Below are 20,851 nucleotides of genomic sequence, written 5' to 3'. Positions count from 1 at the left end.
GTGTGTGTGTGTATGTGTGTGCTTTTGTAATACTATTATTGTATTTACAAAAGCACATAATAAACATATCCAGTGTTTACACTGAAAAAATGAGGCGTTTGGCAGCTTTGGCAGAAGTGGGGATGCTACACGGTGGTAAACATGGTCCCTTCCCAACTTTTGTTAATGTTGCTGTCATCAAATTCAAAATTATCCTGCACGGTTTCTTAGATAACATTTGATATATTTACTAAGAGATTTGCTAATCACTGCTTTCTGGTTTTATTTACCTTTTACACAACGTCTCAACTTGTTCAGAACTGGGGTTGTAATTAAAAACGGCATAAAGTCTCGGCAGCTTTGAACACACACACGACAACCCTGAAGTGTTGAGGAGATGCTTCAGAGGGGTGGCGTGCGAGACAAACCTCTACAGTGCTGACTTCTTGTAAACATTTTCCACCCATTGCCAGAGCAGAGTGAGAGAGGCGATGTGCAAACGGGGCAGCAAAACCCTCCACGGCTTTCACTGTGAGTGAGCAATAAGGGCAAATGTGTGCGCTAGGAAGAGTTTTCCCTTCCTATTTGTGTTTATTTTTCCCCCTACTCACTCATCAATATTGTGTACAAGTTCAAATCCAAGTAACAGTACGAATATAAAGCAGACATCAGGGAGCATCGTGTCCTGTCTCTGGACAGAATGGTGTCTTGGACTCAGAGGGACCTCCTGCTCGGACTCTGTAGAGAGCAGCCAGCGTGTGACACAAAAACCCACATTAAAGCAGTTTTAATTACCAGCGCTGCGATGTAAATCCATCATTTTTCGACATGCTACCGTCGGCATCAGAGCTGGCATGCCACTGACCTGTGTGTAAAGATGATCAAGATGTCTGCTTAGGTTTCCTAAATGGAGATCCAGTTTGATTATATGCGTCGTCTTTCAAAAGTTAGGGTTAGGGTTAGGGTTAGGGATAGTGTCTTTTGAATCCATCAGCCTTACTGGCTTCATCATTTTGACAGTAGTAGGACCTATGCGTGCACTTAGGATCGCAAACTGACCTACCATTCACGTCTTTGAACCGTGGGAGCAAACCAGAGCTCCTAGTTAGCTCGCAGACTACACAAAGTAAAGCCAGTCTCATTCACACATTTAAACCTAAAGTTTTTGCTCGAAAGACAACTCAAAGTATCAGCAAGCGTCATAAGAAAGAGTCAAACACACATTTCCAAACAAACAGCATATTATACATATATTATAAAGTTAGTCCCCTGCTAATTAAACTGATATTTCTGCAAAATAGACTCAGATAAAGGTCAAATATTACACCTTTATTATTCTAATAGAATTAGTATTTTTATCTGCATGGCTCTTTATGAGCCACTGGTCCTTAAAAGTTAACAGCTAATGTAATTTGATGAACTTCGGATTAAATTTTCGCCCCGTTTGTGTCAAATTAAGGTACCTCTGAAAGTAAAAGCATCAAACCCTGACATTTGGAGAGTTTGTTTAAGGTCAAGTTTGGCATTTTTGATTGAGACGTGACAAATAATCGGCACAAAACAACAGATAAAGAGCAACTGTGTGCAACTCGGTTCTTCCTGATTGTTGTTACATGTCGTTACTGTCTCTCTGTCCACGGCAAACTGTCTACAAAGTGTCCGTTTTAAATGTCCTCATGCACAGCTCTAAGTGATACAATTATACTTGGGACTAATATGATTTAGGAAGGCAAATAGTCTCTGTTTTTCAGGCTTACAATCCTGCTGCTGTGTTATTAGTAAAAGCCCTTCCAAGACGTCACAGAAAAAAAAAATTATCTGATGTTTGCTCCAGTCAGTAAATGAATGACTGAGGATGTCACATGTGAAGAAAACTCGAGGAAAGCCTTACCTATACCATAGGCTTTGGCAAACAACCAGCGGAGATTTGCTTCTATTTTGGCCCTTGCAGAGTCGTAGAGCTCCAGTGGCACAACATGAACCTCCATGTCTCCAACTCCTCCTCCTCCTCCTCCTCCCCCCTCACCAGCCATCAGAGCAGCGCTGCCTCCTTTGCTGTAGAGCGCCTTCATCCTCCTCCTCCTCCTCCGGCTCGGCTGCTGCACACATCTCGTCCGCAGGAAGCTAATTTTTTGTTTTTGGCGTCTCGTTTCGTAAAATCTTCCCTGTGTGTGTATATATAGATATATTTCCCCTTCGTGTTATTCTTTGTTTTGAAGGCGGCGCAGAGGAGCAACAGCAGCGAGATGATGAGCAACAAAGAGCGACGGAGCGTGAATATTAAGGGCTTGCTGAGGAAGAACTGGCTCCTCATCGCCACGGTGGTGTCGGTGCTGCTGGGTATGTACGACAAACAAACAAACAAACAAACAAGGCTGATCATATCAAACACGTCCCAGCTGTCTCCATCCTGCTGCCAGGAGCATCTCATCCACCAGCAGGATGGACGGGGGACAGCAGATGTCCCCCTCTGTCCTGAGTGTCTCAGGCAAACGTGACCAGACTCGAGGGGACAGCTGATGGAGCCCAGAACAGAGGCTGCTGCTGTCTGGTCTGCGCGCGCACACGCACCTCACACGCAGCATTCCTCGTGTGTTTTGTGGTTTTTATTTATTTATTATTATTATTATTTTAATTTATATATATATTTGCCGCCGTCTAAAGGCGAAGGCGGGTGATGATGTATTTTTTTGCCCCATTGTCTGTTAGCAAAATATCTAACGAACCGCTGGATGGATTTGAGTGGGACTTGCAGGAAGCGATCCCTGGATGCGCATCTGCAGGTGATCGGCTTTTGGAGCCAACCTGATTTAAGATGGCTGCCACAGACAACTGAGGCTAAAAAACACAAAAATGGCTCTAACTTGGCCATTTTTACAGACAGAGAGCTATAATTTGGCGTGGCGGTGGCTGAGAGTGATCCACAACACATATTCTGAGCGCTAACAGATTGGGTCAGATCTGTGTTTAAAATGAGGTCATTAACTATTGGAGTCAATCCTGTCTGTCTGTTAGCAACATATCTCATGAACCACTGGATGGATTTGAATGAAACTTTCAGGAAATAATCAATGAACATAGCTCTAAAACTGTGTAACCTGTGAAGGTAATTTAATTTAAAATGGCCGTCAAAGCCAACTTACCTTAAAAAAAAACGCTAAAACAGCTGTAACTCAGTCAATATTACAGATGTTGTTGTAAAATTTGGTGTGGTTACAGATGAGAGTCATTCACAACAAATAATCAAAGTGCCGCTCACTGGATGAGATCCTTGCTTATTCAAAAGATGTTTGCTTTAACTCAAGTGAAAACATGAATTTTTATATGTGTGTTTAGAGCAGATCTGGAGTCAGTACATGATTAACACAAAAACCTGACCTGTCAATTCAGCATGCTCATGACAGAAACATAAAGATGAAGACAAAATGTGCTTTTGTGCTTTACAGCAACAGGGACTGGATTACTGACAGCATAAAGCCATTTAACACACACACACACACACACACACACACACACACCTCAGGATATTTGTAATGAGAGCGTTGGCAGTGACTCTTCGTTTATAGGTGTCACAGTGTCCTGCAGGTGAAGGGCAGAGGTTGCACCCTGCAGCAATAAAAATGTGTCATTCACTGCTGCTTTGCTTTTTTTTAAAATCTAGATTGCCTAATTTCTGATCAGCCTCTCCCACATGGTGGTTTTGTTGTTGTTGGTTCATCGTAGGGGGAAAGGATCGTAGCCGGCCCGGAGGTCCTTCTCAGGAACCGCTAACATTTTGCTGGTAGTTTTAGTGTGATAATTAACTCCTTTCTGAAGCGTCCTCTGTAGGCCGGGGTGGGGTGAATCATTAAAGCTGTCATAATTACACAGTAATCGAGGTTTTTAAAGACAACACTGAGGAAGCAGGACTGAAGCTAAACTCAGGTTCAGACATTTTATCGTCACGTTTTCCTGGCAGCCAGCTGCTGCGGTGAAAGACGTCCCCAACAGGAAGTTAGGTATCTAAAGTATTCGGACACCTGGGACATCAATTTGACTGTTGTGTTTTTTGTTTTATTTTGTATAAAGTTTACCGGTGGCAACACATAATACCACCCAATATGTACTTGTATTTAGTGGTACTTACTGATATGTACCTGTTACCAACGGGGACCAGGTTGTGGTATGAAGTGACTTGTTACTCTGAATTTACAAGCTATGTACTGGTAACGTACAGAGTATGTACCTGGTACTTAAATAGTACTTATCTGATACATACCAAGTAAGCACCATATTCTTACCTGTAAAAGGTAAGTATATGGTGCTTTAAAAAAATAGAAACTTAAAAATAAAACTTAAACATGGTATTTACCTGGTGCATATGTGGTTTGTACAAAGTACGTACTTCATACTTACTTGGTATTTACTGTACCTGCTACCTGATTCAGGTAAATACCAGGTACACACCTAGTAGGTACAAGGTGCACAATCAGTACGTACCAGGTACATACTGATTACATACCCTGTACGTACCAACTATTACTTCATAATACAGCCTGGCTTTGTACCACATACGTAACCAGGTAAATACCAGGTAAGTTCCAGGTACTTAACTAGTAAGTACCTGGTATGTAGCCTGTAAGTACAGGGTAACAGTTCACATCACAATACAGCCTGGTCCCTAGATGTACCAGGTGTGTACACGGTATGTACCAGGTATGTAGCTGTGAGTACAAGGGTTCTGAATACATACCAGGTAAGTACCTGGTAAGTACCTGGTATGTATTGAGCTGTAATATGTGTTGCTACCAGTTTAACGAAATGATGTTACTTCAGTGAGACAACAAGATCACAAAGTCAGTAAAAAAAACACTGTCAGAGAAGCAGAAAATTTATGCCAAACATTTAAAAAAGGTGTCAGTGCCTGAAATACACCAAGATCCCGTCAGTTTCCTTCTCTGAAGTATTTTGTTCCTCCCTTTAGTAATAATCCAAGCTGACAAAATGCCAACGTTTGGATGTATAAACTTGTAGAAGCGGCATAAAGAGAACTGAGGTCAAAAGAAACAGTCAAACTGCAGCCAGCGGCTCATCGGGGTCACCATGGTAACCACGTACTTGTGCCTCTCACTCCCTGACAAGCGGACAGAAACACAGAGCAGAACGTAAGCCTCAAACACCATAAGCTGTTTTGAAAAGTCCTTGCACGCTGTTCCTGATCGAGCCAAATGATTTGTTGTACGGATGGTTAAACTAGCCCAAAGGATGCGCAAGTAGTTTAAAAAAAAATAAATAAAATAAATAAATAAATTACAGAAGAAACTATAAACAGGAAAACAACGCTGACTCAGCACTTACACAGAAACCTGGGGGCTTCAGCGTTTGTGCATTAGGACTTTTAATAAGCAGGGCTTTGACTAAGAGCAGTCCTCGGTTTCTCAGTGTTTGAATGAAAACTTTATTTTTACATGAAATAAGTGTGTGTGGTAACGACAGCGTTAGGCAGACCGTCATGTATCAGACGATCAGGAAGCACAGCAGAACACCAGAGCAGAGCTTGAAAGACACACCGAGTGAACACAAGAGCACAAAGAGATGCAAATCAAACATGTAGGGATGCGGCAGGAATAAAATAAAATAAAAAAAAGTCCAATCAAAAGCTGAGTGACCACAAAGAGACGCAGAGCGACTACAAAGACACACCAACAACAGACGGACGTTGGTCGGCTCTGCTCCCGTCCGTCAACAAAACAAAATGGGTTTAAATCTCAACGTGAGAACCCGTCGAATCTGGTTTTCTCTCTGTTATTTTTATTCACCGACAAACATCATGCCAGGTTAGGTGGATGGTTTGAACCCGAATGCAAGCAGACACGAGGGAACTCAAAGAAAAAGTCCTTTACAAAAGAATCAAAAACAAAAATCTGACGTGGCAGCAACTAAAACTAAATTACAAAAACGTACACAAATCCAGGATTGCAGGAACACGAGGCAGGCGTGACACAAGGACAACCAGTGAGTGAGAGTGGAAAATGAGCGGGTTTTAAAGGCAGAGGGCGATTGCTAAATGAACACAGGTGGCTGATTACAAACCAGGGACAGGTGTGGGTGGCTGAGGCAGACTGAGCAGAGGAAAGTGAATGATGGCAAGAACACAAGGAGAAAAAACTATACAAAGACTTACAATGTCAAACAAAACAAGAAATAAAACAGAAGTATAGAAACACGAAACAATAAACCCAATACAAGAGCAAACCCAAAGACACCCAAATCCTGACACATAAGTGTTTAAAGAACTAAAAGAAAAGTTGCAAATATTGTGCTATTCGAGACCTTTAACTCGAGGGTTGTTTTAGTCGATTTGTATGGAGAGCCATTTCTGCCAAAATTAAATAAATAAAAAAATGGGTAAATAAATTTAAAAATGGGTCAAATAACTAAATAAATGAGTAAAATAAATCAATAAATTAGTAAAAAAAAAAACATTTATTAATGAAAATTGGATTAATGAAAAATAGGAAAAGTGAAATTGGGAAAATGAATAAAGGGATTAATGAAAATTGGATTATTGAAAAATAGAAAATGTTAAATTGTGAAAATGAATAAAGGGATAAATGAAAAAAAAAATGTTTCTTTTACTCATTTATTGATTTATTTTACTCATTTATTTAGTTATTTGACCCATTTTTTTATTTATTTAATTTTGTCAGAAATGGCTCTCCATAGATTTGGCTCTTCATAGATTTGTATCAGAGGTGAAAGGTAAAAACAAGCCAAACTGTAGGTTTGCTGTTTTTGTGAAGGATGGAGGCAACTTTTACTTGTTCCCTCTTTTGTTGTACAGGAGGCAGACTGCAATCTTTTTGGGTCATCACTCTGTTCTCTATAAAGCTCTAAATGCGTGCATTTTGTTATCATGTTATCTTAAAGCGAATGAATCATTTTACAAAGAAACATCATAAGTTCAGGAATTGCCCTAGTAAAAATTAATCATTGACTCAGAACTACTGCCAGTAAAGGCAGGAAAATAAACTACACCGTGACCTTTATTTCTGAATGGGTAAAAGCCAAATGGCCAAAATTTGTGACAGTAATTATTGCTGGCTCCTGGAAAAAAGAAGTTGACGATGGTGTTTTTGCCTCGTGCTTGTTTGTCTGTCTGTTAGCAAAATATCTCGTGAACCACTGGACAGATTTTAATGAAACTGTCAGGATATAATCATTGGATGTACGTCTATAACTGATTAACATTTGAAGTCAACCTGATCTAAGATGGCCACCCCAGCCTGCTGATACTAAAAAGCATGAAAATGATCACTTTTTAACTTGTCACAGATTAATAAGCAGCAGCATGTTTTTAATGTGTTGCTTTTGCATTTTGGCTTAGTTTTTCCTCAATTAATCATCATTATTATGTGGTTTTAATAATCAACCTAATTTATTTATTTTTTCCTGATGCGTTTTTTTTAAATTCTTTTACAAGAAGTGTGCATCTTGATAATGTGACTAAAATCTGTCTCCTTGCTGTAATTCCCATTTCTTTAAGGTGAAAAAATATTTTAAACACCCTGTATTGAAGTTGTTCTGTTCTTTCTAGCCCTGCTTCCAGGACTTCATTAACTCCCTGGAAAGATTTTCTTGGGAGGTCTGATAAATGTTCCCTCATTCAGTGATTCTAAGAGGTTCCTCTGGTTTGATGTTTCAGGGATCGCTCTGGGCGTTCTGGTCAGAGAGTATGCCTCCCTCTCCAGCCTCGACAAACAGTACTTCGGCTTCCCAGGAGAGATCTTGATGCGAATGTTGAAGCTGATCATCCTTCCTCTCATCATTTCGAGCATGATCACAGGTGAGCTGCGTGATGCACACAAGGTGAAGAACTGTGAGTCTCCAGATAATGAATGAAAGCCTCTGAGCCTTCTAGAAGTTGGTACTGAACCAGGTAGGAACAGTCAGCAAACTAGAATCTGTAGCAGAACATACTGTGATACAGCCAGGTACAAACTGGGTACGTACCTGGTACATACACAATGTACTTACAGGGTATGACACTTACCAAGTACATACCAGGTATGAATTTGGTAAGTACCAAGTACTAGGTTCCAGGTAGTACAATGTACCTGGTGTCTGATATGTTGTACATCTGGTTTTGATGAGAAAATCATACCTCATTTTTTATGGCTGCCTATGGGAGTTTCGTCTTACTGGAAAAAAATTGAGTTCTTAAATGGTATGTACCTGGTACTTGCTGGGTACCTAACAGCTTTGTACCTGGTACTTACTATGTACATACAGAGTATGTAAAGGGTACATAACCTGTAAGTACCTTGTACAGACCAGGTACAGGGTATGTATCTGCTACTTACAAGGTTCTAATGTTGAATGTTGAAAAACATCTCAAAAGTCAAAACACACTGCTACTTACCAGACAAATAGCTGTTATTTACTGGGTAAGTACTAAGTACCCAATTCCAGGCACTACCACATACTGTACCTGGTACATAGTACTTCTGGTTTTGATGAAAAAATGTACCTACCAGGTACATACCCTGGTCTGTAATATGTATTGCTTTGCAAGAAAGTTAAATTCTTGAAGAAAACATTAGTGCAGCTTTCAAATCTTAACAGGGATAAAAATAGATGTTTTGACTTTAACAAACACTCATGATGCTGTAAGAAATATTTATGGAAACAGGTGTGGCCACTGTGAATGCCTTCATCATGACCTTATTACTCCTTCCCGACTGACAGGCATCAACAGCTACAGTCATTTCCAGTGCTAGTCAATGCTGAGACATAAGGTTTATTTATTTACGCCACAGAAAGGACAAAATATGAGTCAAAACATTTACTAGATGCTGCTCAATGCAAGTCAAGTGTGCACAGGTTTAGAACATTTTAAAGCACTAGAGGAACACTAATTGTAGTTTCCTTGGTCATTCAGTAGGAACTTGAAGTGCTGCATATGGACCATGTTCACTGCTTATTGCAGTCCAGGAAAAAATACAAAACACTGAACGAACCACAATTAAACTTTGCTCCAAGATGTCAAAGGGATAGTTTGATTATCCTAACTACAGTTGCAGTCGAATTAATCTGTTTGGAGAATCAAGGAGAAATTCTCATTGAGGAGACAAGATAATGGTTTCCCACATTGGGGTTTGTTTCAAGGCAGATTTTCAGCCATACAAAACAAACTCAAACCACCAAAGATTCCTTGAATGTTCAACTGAACGCTCAATTCTAAACTTTTCCACCAAACTTACATCCTGTTGAGCTTTTCTACAATCCGAGGTCCTGTCATTCGATACAAACTTTTAGGCTAGAGCTGGTTTCGCTTCTTGTCGACAGGTGTCGCAGCCCTGGACTCGGAGGTGTCAGGAAAGATAGGCCTCAGAGCCGTCGTTTATTACTTCTCAACAACCATCATCGCAGTGATTCTGGGTGAGTTCATCATTTTTCTGCTTCCTTGGTTTCGTTTCTTTTTGTTGCTCTGTTATTTGGATCTAAGTGGACCTGTTTGTTTGCAGGAATTATTTTGGTGATGACTATCAAGCCGGGTGTTTCCCAGGATGCTGACCACATTGACCGAACTGGAACCACTCCCAACGTTACCACAGTTGACACACTCCTAGACCTCCTGAGGTGAGCTGTTTTTGATACGTCAAGCTGCAAATAGTCCAGCAACATGACGGAAAATGTGTGCCTTTTCGCGAAGAGTCAGCCCTAAAATTATTTGCAGTATTATGAGTCTAAAATGAAAATTCTCGTGGTGATCTGTTATTGACAAAGCATTTCTTTTTACACATGAGACAGGCAACATTAAAGTTACTACCCAGTGGTGGATTTTACAAAAATACAGAGTTTTAAACCAGCTGTTGTGTGTATTCTGGTTGAGCTGTTGGTCTCGATGATCAGACTGCATTAATAAACACATGGTCAGTGGGTGAATTCTGACAGCGTCTGATAAACATTGGGAAGCATTTTTATGAAGTTTGTTGGAACTTTTCCCTGAGGAGTATAACTGAGGTGTAGAAGAATACAATGAAGATCTGACAAAGTGAGAGTTTGAGTTGCAAGGGGTTCAGTCTTCCATGTTGTGAGTCAGAGTTTGACTAATGATCCCCAAGGAGCGATGGAACTGCAATGGTTAAGACAAAGCAAACAGTGATTGCTTTAGTACAGACTGATTTATATTCCTGTTTCCAGGGTGATGTGATTTTTTTTTTCTTACTTCTCCTCCTGGGTGTTGACAGGAATGATGGGAGTGTTGTAGGCTGTACTGCAGGTGATGCTAAGGCTTACATACAGATACGCCAATCTGTATGTGCTGCACAGTGACACAGCTGTGGTGCGCTGCACCCAGATTTCAGCATGCACTGAGCGTGCCTTTCTCTGTGCTGGGACTTTCAGTTGCAGCATCTAAATGAAATGCATCGACCAGGCCGTGTGCTATTATTATTATTTTTAATATTATTATTGTTATTATTATTTTTCAACAACATGCTTTAAAATGATCGCAGCAGATCTTCGGCTTATTGGCAGGCTAATTACAGAATACCCTTGTCTCTTGTTCTCACAGTATGCATGACATATGTCTATTTAGGAAAAATAAGGCTATTTCCAAGCATTTAAAGACCGATGACACAGCGTACAGCTTGCACAGGCATTAACAATCTGTGGCGTCAACATGTAAACAGTACCATAGCACTTAGCAAGATGGCGGCCACGCTTTTTCCTATTCCTGTGTTTTTCTGTTATAGTGGGTGGGATTTCCTCAAGATGAAATTGTGATTTAAAAATAAAGCCAATAAACAAATAGAAAATGATGGGATGTTGTAAAAGTGACAAACTATATTTTTAAAGAGATTTGATCAAATGTTCCAGACAAGTCTGGGTAGTAACTTCAATAGATCTATTAAAGAGATGACGTTGTTTCTTATTCATAGTATTTTTTTTTGGTCATATGGCAAAAAAAATAAAATAAAATAAAATAAAATAGCACGGTGCGCCCTCCTAAAGGCAACATGTTCATATTCCATCAGCCTAATAGAAAAGTGCTCGTTTTTAGGATGAACTTTAGTAAGAAGAGTCACAGGTCAACATCCTGCTCTTTCTGTGACCTCATGTTGTGCCTAATAAAAAAATTAAAAGATTAAGTTTAAACCTCCTTATAAAAGGTTATGATCTTGTCGGGGAGGGGTTGTGGCAGATGACAGGAACCTTTATTGAATCCCTGTTTCGTCTTGTTGCATCAACAGAAACATGTTCCCAGAAAATCTGGTGCAGGCTTGTTTTCAGCAGGTAAGACACTTTGTGACTCGATCACGCAGATTCCTCGAGCTTCTAAATCGGCACCAGGTGAAAAAACAGCATGGGGCTGGTTTAACGTGCAAAATTTTCACTCTTAGTACAAAACAAAGCGGAAAGAGGTGGAGCCGATGAAAGTTTCCGTCAACACCACCACAATTCCACCCCTCACAACTACCATCATGGCAGCGGTGGAGGTACGTGTACAAATGGTTACTCTTATTATAACCCGATGCCATGAAAGGCAGGTGATCAGGAACATAATTGCCTATAAGTGTGTCTATCTGTTACTTCATGAGCCACTAGACAGATTCCAATTAAACTCAGAAAGTAATCACTGGTTGTACGTCTACGAATGATTAACTTTTGGAGTCAACCCAATTTTATATGGCCACCACAGCTTATAAACATTAGTCAACACAAAAATGGCTGTAACTCAGTCAGTTTATAGGTATTGATCCAAATTTTTGATGTGTTCGTAGCTGAGAGGCATTCTCAACAAATACTCTGAACACTGAGCGATGGCTCTTTAGAGTCGGCTGAAAACGTGCAAACGGAATGAATCGTCTCCGTTTCTTCTGTTTGCAGAACATCACGAAGGACTACAAAATCGTTGGATCGTATTCGGATGGGATCAACGTGCTGGGCCTGATTGTGTTCTGTGTGGCTTTTGGCCTTGTCATTGGGAAGATGGGCGAGAAGGGTCGAATCCTGCTGGAGTTCTTTGATGCCCTGAACGAAGCCACCATGAAGCTGGTCCAGATCATCATGTGGTATGTGCAAACAAAAGCAGCAAGGCTCAAAGGGGTGACACTTTCAGCGGTGAGATTTTCTGAATCCTTTTGGGTTTGAAGTTCCTATGAGATAACTGAGCGTTCTAGTTGTCGCCGCAAAATTTAACTATCCTGTTTCAAAAGTAAAAGCTGAAGTTAAGGAGGCTGACCCAGGAGCCTCCTCTGATTGGTTAGGCCCCCTTCATTCTGGATGATGACCCAGCTTGGCTCCTCCTGACCTACAGAACCTATTAGAACTTATTAGAATTTGGCTGTATCATGAAGGCATTCATAATACAGCAATGTTCTTGGTACTGGCCAAGTAGATTATTCTTTCTACCTCCCAGAGACACTCTCCTGCGCCCTCAGCATGCTCTCTACATCAGAAGCACGTTCCCATGTAAGAACACAACTGCACCATGCCCCAGGCCCCAGGCCCCACCTTGGCACGAGTTTTCAGAGGGGTGGCCAGTTGGCAATCTTGGAGTAGCACACCAAACTAAAAGCTGTGTTGTCACATATGTGCTTCTTTATTTGAAAAATATTGCAATATAGAGTCACCTTCTTGCCTCCTCTTATCTTTTGTTTTACAGTTGATGTCACAAATTAAGAACAGCACAATCACCATTCAACTCACTGAAGCTTGTCCTCCCATCTGTCTCATTCAGATTTATAGAAATGTCATGCTTATAAAACCATCTGACCAGAGGTATCACAGCTTTCAAAAATATTATGAACTGCTAAACCAGGGGTGTCAAACTCCAGGCCTCGAGGGCCACTGTCCTGGAAGTTTTAGGTTTTTCTGCTCCAACACACCTGATTCAAATGGTTTAATTACCTCCTCACTAAATCATCAGGTTCTCCAGGAGAACGGCAACAAGTCATCCATTTAAACCAGGTGTTTTAAAGCAAGAACATGTCTAAAACATGCAGGAGAGTGACACCTGAGGAACAGAGTTTGACACCTGTGTGCTACAATAAAGGCATCGTGTTAGAAGTGAACCACATGTCTGTTCTCAACATGACAAGCCTGCTTGCCTGTTTTAGCCTATATCATTTTCCAGGCTTATAAAACCACATTATTAGGTAATGTAGCATTCTTTCACACCACCTTCAAGAAAGATTTGTTTTATTAGCCTGCAAAACAATGAACAGCTAGCCATTGGCGTAGCCTGGACAAAGACTTTTGCTCTTTTCTCAATATTCGGTTCTCTGTGATTGATGTCACGGCTGAGAAGGTACTAACTATTGATAACTATGTTACAAAACATTACTTCAAACATGACATGACTATGCATGCCATGCAAACTCAACACACAGTAGCACACGTTACAACTTTTAATGTTTAGTTATATCTACATATGGACACAAAATTGTTTGCAAAATTGCCAGTTTTCAGCAAGAAACTTAAAAAGGGTTTATTTATTAGAGAGGTATAGATCTGTTTTGGCCGCAATATTAAAAAAAAAACACAAAAACATCTGTATGATATATTTAAGAGAAAAGGCTTTTGGAAGCTAAATATTCACCACAGTGTAATATTTTAATCATTAAAATAGTTTCTTCTATTAAGGACTTTTCAGCTCGGCTGTTTCTCTAATCTTCCGTTCCTCCCCAGCTACATGCCAGTCGGCATCCTGTTCCTGATTGCTGCAAAGATCATCGAGGTGGAAGACTGGGAGATCTTTAGGAAGATGGGGCTTTACATGGTGACTGTGCTGAGTGGGTAAGCTGCTCATTACTCTGTATTCGCCTGCTCCAAACACCAGGATTTATGGCCGAGGCTCGGGCCGATTCTCCCTGCAGTGATACAGTAAAAGCTGAGCTCTTGGTGGGCACTGATAAGGGCCAAGGACATTTAAAACTGCTCAACCTGCACATGCAGTAATGGAGGCTTCGCTCGTGCCCCTAAATCTCGGCGACGCCGTTAAAGACTGCACGGTAAATCCTGTCTTGTTAGGGTGAAAGGTTGAGTTCGAGGTTCCTAATAGTTTGGGTGACAGCTGCAGGCTCACACACACTGTTCACACTTTCTACAATTGCTCTTCAAAACAATCAGGGTAAAAACTTTTCGGATGCTGAACTCAGTCACAGCGTTTTGGATTTTGCCAAGTATGTTGGTGTATTTTAGTATTCTTTTTACCTGGGTCAAAATGTGAGAAAACAAAGCAAATGTCGTAAAAAGCTTTAAGTCTTGTGATGGATATGACATGCATTAAATGTTCACCCAATCCCCTTGCAGATGGATTAGGTTGAAGGAAAGCTACGATGGAGTAAGCATGGTGTATGCTACGTTGTTGTTGTTGCATAACCGTCTCTTTGTTTTCATTAGCGAAGCTTTTTGAGCAGCATTTTCTTGTCTCGGTTCTTCCTTGAGCCTCTGGTAATGTCTAAATGTCAGACTTGGTCTCATCCATCATCTCCTGGGTCTTCCTGCTGGCTCTCTGTTGATCGACTCTGGTGGATTTCAATTTGTCTTCGGTTCTCTTCGTCTTGAAGCAAAGTCTGAACCAAAACCACAACGGAAACTTGCACATAAATTTCTTCCGGGTCCATATTTGTGGACTGTATGACATGTAGAAAACTTTGATAATAATTAGGGACGTTCCGAGTCAATTGCGAGTTCTGGATAAGAGTACCTCACCCAAACCCTAACCCTAAACCAAACCCCATCAAGTCATTTTTCATTGATCGTTATCGGAGTAGCTGGCTCTCTCAGCTCATCATCTGATCCCATCAATGATTTTATGTTGCGTAAGCTGCGTGGCAATACGACCTTTGCACAACAGCACTCGTTGTGACGTACATACCTGGAAATTAAAGGTGCCTGGATTCCAGTAGTGTTTTTTTTTCCTGCTGTTGGGCGGGAAAAAAAAAAAGTACTAACAGACTGCCCATCTGTCTACATGGAGGCTGAGGAGGCAGTTATAACACCATTGTGGAAAATCTCTGTGCTGGCAGAGACAATGCAACTTTATTTTTGCCACACAAAAAAAGAGATCATTTTACTCAGGTGGAACCTTTTTAAGGAAGGTGCACAAGCTGTCCTGACCTGTTAGCAGTGTTAGTATCATCGCAGCTAGCAGCACAGAGACTTAATACATGTTTAATAAGAAGCACCACCTGAAGCTTAATTAACATGGCTCAGATTGCTTACAGGTGACATCATGGATGGAGATAATCATCCAGTCTGACTGGAGGAGTACAAGGAATTAGTCTCAACACTGTTTGAGGTTACAAGGGAACACATCTGCATCTGGTGATCAAGTTGCAAAATAATGTACTGTAAGAATCAGATTGAGAAGCTATATCTGCCAATCCTCATTTATTTATTTATTTATGACTTGGAATGATATTGGAGTCAAAAGATCTTAACCCCTAATAATAATACACATAAAGAGGTGATGTGTTGTTGTCTTACAGCCACGTATCTCAATACGTAGTAGAAAACGTAAAGGCAGAGAGACAAAACTGAGATGAGGGAATCAAGACAGCTGTCCTTATTCTGTAGCTTTACATCTAATGAGAAGTCACCCAATATTTACATCCCCATCCCTTTAAAGCCCGGCATTAACTCAGATCACAAATTTTACAAGGACTGTGAAAAACTGGATAGTAGCTGAGCCGTTAATAAGCGTCTCCTTTCAGTCTGGGTCAGTCTGAGACTCTCTTATCTTGAACCTTTTCATACAGTCTTGAAGTAAAAACCATTTAAAAGTTGGAGTTTTATTAGCGAACAAAATGTGATGCTCTGAAACAGAACCAAGATCGCTGTTTAATTTACCTGCAAGAGTATTTTTCTAGACTTTCTAAAAGCTAGTTTAATAATTTATGCAAAAGCGAGGAGGTATTGTTAGTTTATATGTGATCAGCATAAAATAAGGAACCTTTTTTAATTGTGTTTATAGAGACTGTGCATCATAATCTCATGTTTCCTCTTAAATCTTAGAAATGGTTTCTGTGCTGTACCCTGTAGTAGCATTTATTTCCTGTTTTACATGATTCTACAGAAGAGCAGCTTTCTTTATTAAAGACTTTTTATTCAGACCTTATGTTTACTTTTCTTTATTGGTTTATTTGACAAGAACAGTATGGATGAATGAACATCAGATCGATGTAAATGTGTCATAAGGAGCCCAAAGGCTATCTTTCATCTACTGTTCTTTGACAGGTGTTTTAAGTCACCATAAAAACAAAATTACATAACCAACATAACAATTAACAAGATTATTTACACCCCAAAAGCACAACACCTTCCCCCCTCCACACACACAAATTTGTAGAAATATCCTTAATTTTAAAAACTATAACACATACAATCCAATTTCTACAAGTAGTAAGAAAACACAGACAGCTTGTTACAAACCCTTTACAAATGGGTTTAAAATGAAAGTTTAGAATCAACAGCAGCTTGGGTCATATTGTCACCACATATATAAATTACAGTATCATCTGCATACAATTGAATATAACAGTTAGAGCAAACAGGTGGAGGATCATTGATATATAGAGTGAATAATAATGGTACAAAGATGGATCTCTTCACTCTGTGACACAGTTTGACTGTCTGTTTTTGTTCCTCAGTCTAGCTATTCACGCCATCGTCTGCCTGCCCCTCATCTACTTCATCATCGTGAGGAAGAATCCCTACACGTTCACGCTTGGAATGGCTCAGGCCCTGGTGACGGCGCTCATGATCTCCTCCAGGTCGGTAGACATTTTTATTTCTGAAAGCCCGTGAACACGAGCCACTGTGCGCCAAGAGCACTGCGAAGCTCACCGACTGGCTGCGATGGTGCGTTTCAGCTCAGCCACACTGCCCGTCACCTTCAGATGTGCTGAGGAGAACAATCGCATCGATAAGAGGATCACCCGCTTTGTGCTCCCGGTGGGTGCCACCATCAACATGGACGGCACGGCGCTCTACGAGGCAGTGGCCGCCATCTTCATCGCTCAGCTCAATGACTTCAATTTGGATGTGGGCCAGATCGTTACCATCAGGTATCATCAGATTTATAATACAACACAAGCATAGAAATAAATAGAAGTAAGACAGCTGGAACTTTAATCAGGTATTTGTATGAATTGCTTTTCTTAAATTAAATATCTATGATGGGCTGTTTTAACGTTTTATGGTGTGCAAAATGTTTTTCAAAGTTTTGAGATATGATATTTGATGGCTGCAGCAAGATTTCATGTCTGTGACGATGGAAACCTGGAAAACCAGAGGGTTTCCTTTGGTGGTCTGATGTGGCATGATAATATTTCCTCTGTTTTCACTCTCCTAGCATCCGTGATGTTTGCAGATGACATTGTATTTCGTAGTGAGAGTAGGGAGCAGGTGGAAGAGAGCCTGGAGAGGTGGAGGCATGCTCTGGACTGAGAGAAGAGGAATGAAAGCCAGTAGAAGCGAAACAAAATCCACGTGTGAATGAGAGGGAGACGGGTATAAAAACAGTGATGCTGCAAGGAGTTTAGGTTTCTGGAGTCATTATGAAGATGTCAGAGATGAAGATGTTAAGGTTTTTATTGGGATGGACAAAAATGATAAATGATTGGAAATGTATAGATCAGGTTGAGTGGTTTGGACATGTTAGGAGGATCAGTGGACATATTGGACAAAGGATGTTCAATATGGAGCTGCCAGGAAGGAGGAAGAGGGGACGATCACAGAGAAGGGTCATGTATGTAGCGAAGGAGGATATGCAGAAGGTTGGTGTGACACAGGAGGATGCTGGGATAGAGTCAGGTGGAGGCAGATGACTCACTGTGACGACCCCTAAAGGAATCAGCCAGAAGAATTTGTGGACCTTTGTTTCCTCGGCTGAGATGTTGCTTTCTTTATTGAGCGAGCCCTTTTCGCATTTATCAGTGAATAAAGCGTGGTGCTGCTGGTGGTGTGTTGGCTGCGTCTTTGAGGAAGAACCAGCATATTGTATTTAAAATACACGTAGTGCCCCCTTTAAAACTTTCAGCTAGTCATGACTTGTCAATGATAGAACCCTTTTAGTCAGAAAAACATCTGAGCCATGTTTCCTACAACCACAACCCTACGTTTGCGGAGTTTTGGTAGAAACCTGGCCAACGGCTTCAGGAGCTGTGGCAGCATGTTGGTTTACTCCAACGTCTTTAGTGAGTTAATCTAATCCTCCTGAATGTGGCTTCAAAGGACGAACACAAACCAAGAAACAACTGTGGACTGAGTAGTTAATATAGTTTGATCTTTTAATTTAGAAATAAAGCAGAAGCAGAAATATTTCCAAAGTTAGCAGGGTCAGACAGACCCATGTAGTATTTCAGTTACATACTGCATAGTGCAGCTAATTTTATTTACCTTTTTCACTCAGAGTATATACGAATGGATTAACTTGATTTGGTTGGTCAGCAGAGATTTTGCACGCTGTGTCGTTGTTCCTTGTTATTTGAGCCAGAGCAAGGTTCTGATATTCTCTGATGTAGCTGGAACTTTCAGTTGTGTTTTCTTCTGACAAATATGACTAATTTTACATCTTTTTTTCTTTCTCCTTTAGTATAACAGCAACAGTTGCTAGTATTGGAGCAGCAGGAGTCCCTAATGCTGGCCTCGTCACCATGGTGATCGTCCTAACGGCTGTTGGATTACCTGCAAGTGACGTGACTCTGATAGTTGCTGTGGACTGGCTGCTGTAAGTTTTGTTGGATCTTTTTTATGCTAGTTTCCTGTTGAATGTTAGGAGCAGAACACCGAAGCAGGGCTGTGGATTAACTGGCAGCTGTGCGTTTCAGGGATCGGTTCCGTACGATGATCAACGTTCTGGGCGATGCTTACGGCGCCGGGATTGTTCAGAAGCTGTCCAAACGGGAGCTGGAGAGGATGGATCTGATATCGGACGTGGACGTGGCCAACCCTTTCGCTCTGGAAACGACGTTGGATGACGAGGAGTGTGAGAAAAAATCGTACGTCAACGGCGGCTTCACTGTCGATAAGACAGATGCCATTTCTTTCACGGAAACGTCCCAGTTTTAGCTTCCGGAGCGACTGTAAGATAGAGGAATCTTACATCATGAATCAGCACCATGATAAAAGACAAAATTATCCAACCAGCCCATCCGAGCCCAAACCTCAGCAATAGCGGCCTTCATTTAGCTTCGGTGAACATAACTGCGCCTCATTTTGGACATTTATAACAACCACTAGACTCAAGTGCTTCCTTATTACTCTAAAGTTGTGCCAAGATAAAGAAAAAAACAATTTTCTTTTGAATACCAGTTAGCTCTTTTGTGCCAAAAGCTGTTTGCCTATGTGGGTGTCAGTGTGCGTGCATGAGGACACACCTTATGGGTGTGTGTGTGTCTGTGTGTGTAATTTGAAGAAAATATTCTATGTTAACACTGATGAAAATCCAATGTTGCTTCTTAAGTAGGAAATAACAGTCTAATGTCCCATCCTGCACTGCTAGTTTTATTAATATTACAGTTATGTCTATATGTATATTTGAAAGGTGCCAAACATATAAAGATTTTTTTTTTTTTGCCCACAAAGATGCATGAAGCAATATGTGAAAGAAATGGCGGCTGCACACTTTCTTTCAATGGGGACTCCTCGAAGACTGATAATGGTCGATGAAAGCTGATAAAGTTAATGAACACTGTGAAATTTTATGACTTTTTTCAGAGCCAATTCACTTGCATTTATTGATGTATGTCAAAATATAATAAATACAGAGTAAATTGTGTTTGTGTTTAGGCATTGTGGGAAGACCTTCCTGTTTACTGCTCTAACAAGCCTGTTGTAGTTGTGTTTTTACTGAATCATTACTGTGTTTTCCAAAGTGCTTTAACCTGGGTGGATGCTCTCATCTTCACTGTGGACTGAGTTCAGAATGTGCTCAAATGTTTCTAAAGCTGTAGTGGCTTAGAAACTGTAAACAATACAAATAATGACTGGTACTTACTGGGTACATACCTCCCAAGTACCCTGTAAGTACTAGGTACTTACTCTGTAAGCATCTCTTAAGTACCCGGTAGGTGCTCATTAATTACTGGTTATATACCTGGTAAGTACCCCTTAAGTACCAAGTATGTATCATGTAAGTACCAGTACCTGGTATGTACCGCTGTACCTGATAAGTACTGGGTACATACCCATTAAGTACTCAATATGTACCCATAAGTACCTTGTATGTACCCAGCAGGTAATCCTTATATACCAGGTCCATACATAGTTAGTACCTCACTGGATAAGAACACTTAAATACCTAGTACATACCCAGTAGGTACACCTTTATTACCCAACCTGGTAAGTACTAGGTACATACCAGGTACATATCCCATAAGTACCTGATGCATACTAGGTAAGTTCTCCTTAAGTACCTGGGGAGTACTAAACACCCCATAAGTACCAGGTACAGTACCTGCAAGTACAGGATCAATACCACATATGTACCCTCTAAGTACAAGGTAAGAAGACACTACATAATACAGCCTGGTTCTCGTAGGTACTCTAAGTACCCTGTAGTTACCAGGTACACACCCTGTAAATACTAGGCTGTATTATGTATTCCTCTGCTGTGACACACCTGAGTTGAATAACTGAGTGATTAACAGGCTTCTGCAGAACTTGAGGACAAAAACAACTAAAACATGCAGGATAGTGACTCTCCAGGACCAGGATTGGACACCACCGACTTAATCTAAGTTTTGTTTTTGTTTTTAACCTAAACAAAAGTAATAATTTCCTGACTTGAGCAAAACACTGCATAAAAGCAGCATCCATAATCAGAGAAAACACTGTATTTTCATTTTCTGTGGCAAATACAAAAAGAAATCCTGAA

The 20,851-nt window shown here is 40.6% G+C and overlaps 1 protein-coding gene across 1 annotated transcript in view; it reads left to right on the top strand.

Annotated features, from left to right (window-relative positions):
• slc1a1 (solute carrier family 1 member 1) overlaps positions 1-19,753 on the top strand; it is a 22,302-nt gene extending 2,549 nt beyond the window's left edge. Inside the window, exons 2-13 of the mRNA XM_025008262.2 lie at positions 2,199-2,319; positions 7,664-7,804; positions 9,307-9,399; positions 9,486-9,600; positions 11,217-11,259; positions 11,367-11,462; positions 11,854-12,038; positions 13,657-13,764; positions 16,623-16,745; positions 16,845-17,039; positions 18,569-18,703; positions 18,804-19,753. Of these exons, the coding sequence (XP_024864030.1) occupies positions 2,199-2,319; positions 7,664-7,804; positions 9,307-9,399; positions 9,486-9,600; positions 11,217-11,259; positions 11,367-11,462; positions 11,854-12,038; positions 13,657-13,764; positions 16,623-16,745; positions 16,845-17,039; positions 18,569-18,703; positions 18,804-19,044 (1,596 nt within the window). The 3' untranslated portion in view covers positions 19,045-19,753. The remainder of the gene's footprint in view (positions 1-2,198; positions 2,320-7,663; positions 7,805-9,306; positions 9,400-9,485; positions 9,601-11,216; positions 11,260-11,366; positions 11,463-11,853; positions 12,039-13,656; positions 13,765-16,622; positions 16,746-16,844; positions 17,040-18,568; positions 18,704-18,803) is intronic.
• Positions 19,754-20,851: the final 1,098 nt, after the last annotated feature.

Source organism: Kryptolebias marmoratus, linkage group LG7 (assembly GCF_001649575.2).
Source record: "Kryptolebias marmoratus isolate JLee-2015 linkage group LG7, ASM164957v2, whole genome shotgun sequence".
Lineage (NCBI taxonomy): Eukaryota > Metazoa > Chordata > Actinopteri > Cyprinodontiformes > Rivulidae > Kryptolebias > Kryptolebias marmoratus.
This window is presented reverse-complemented; position numbering and strand designations above follow the sequence as displayed.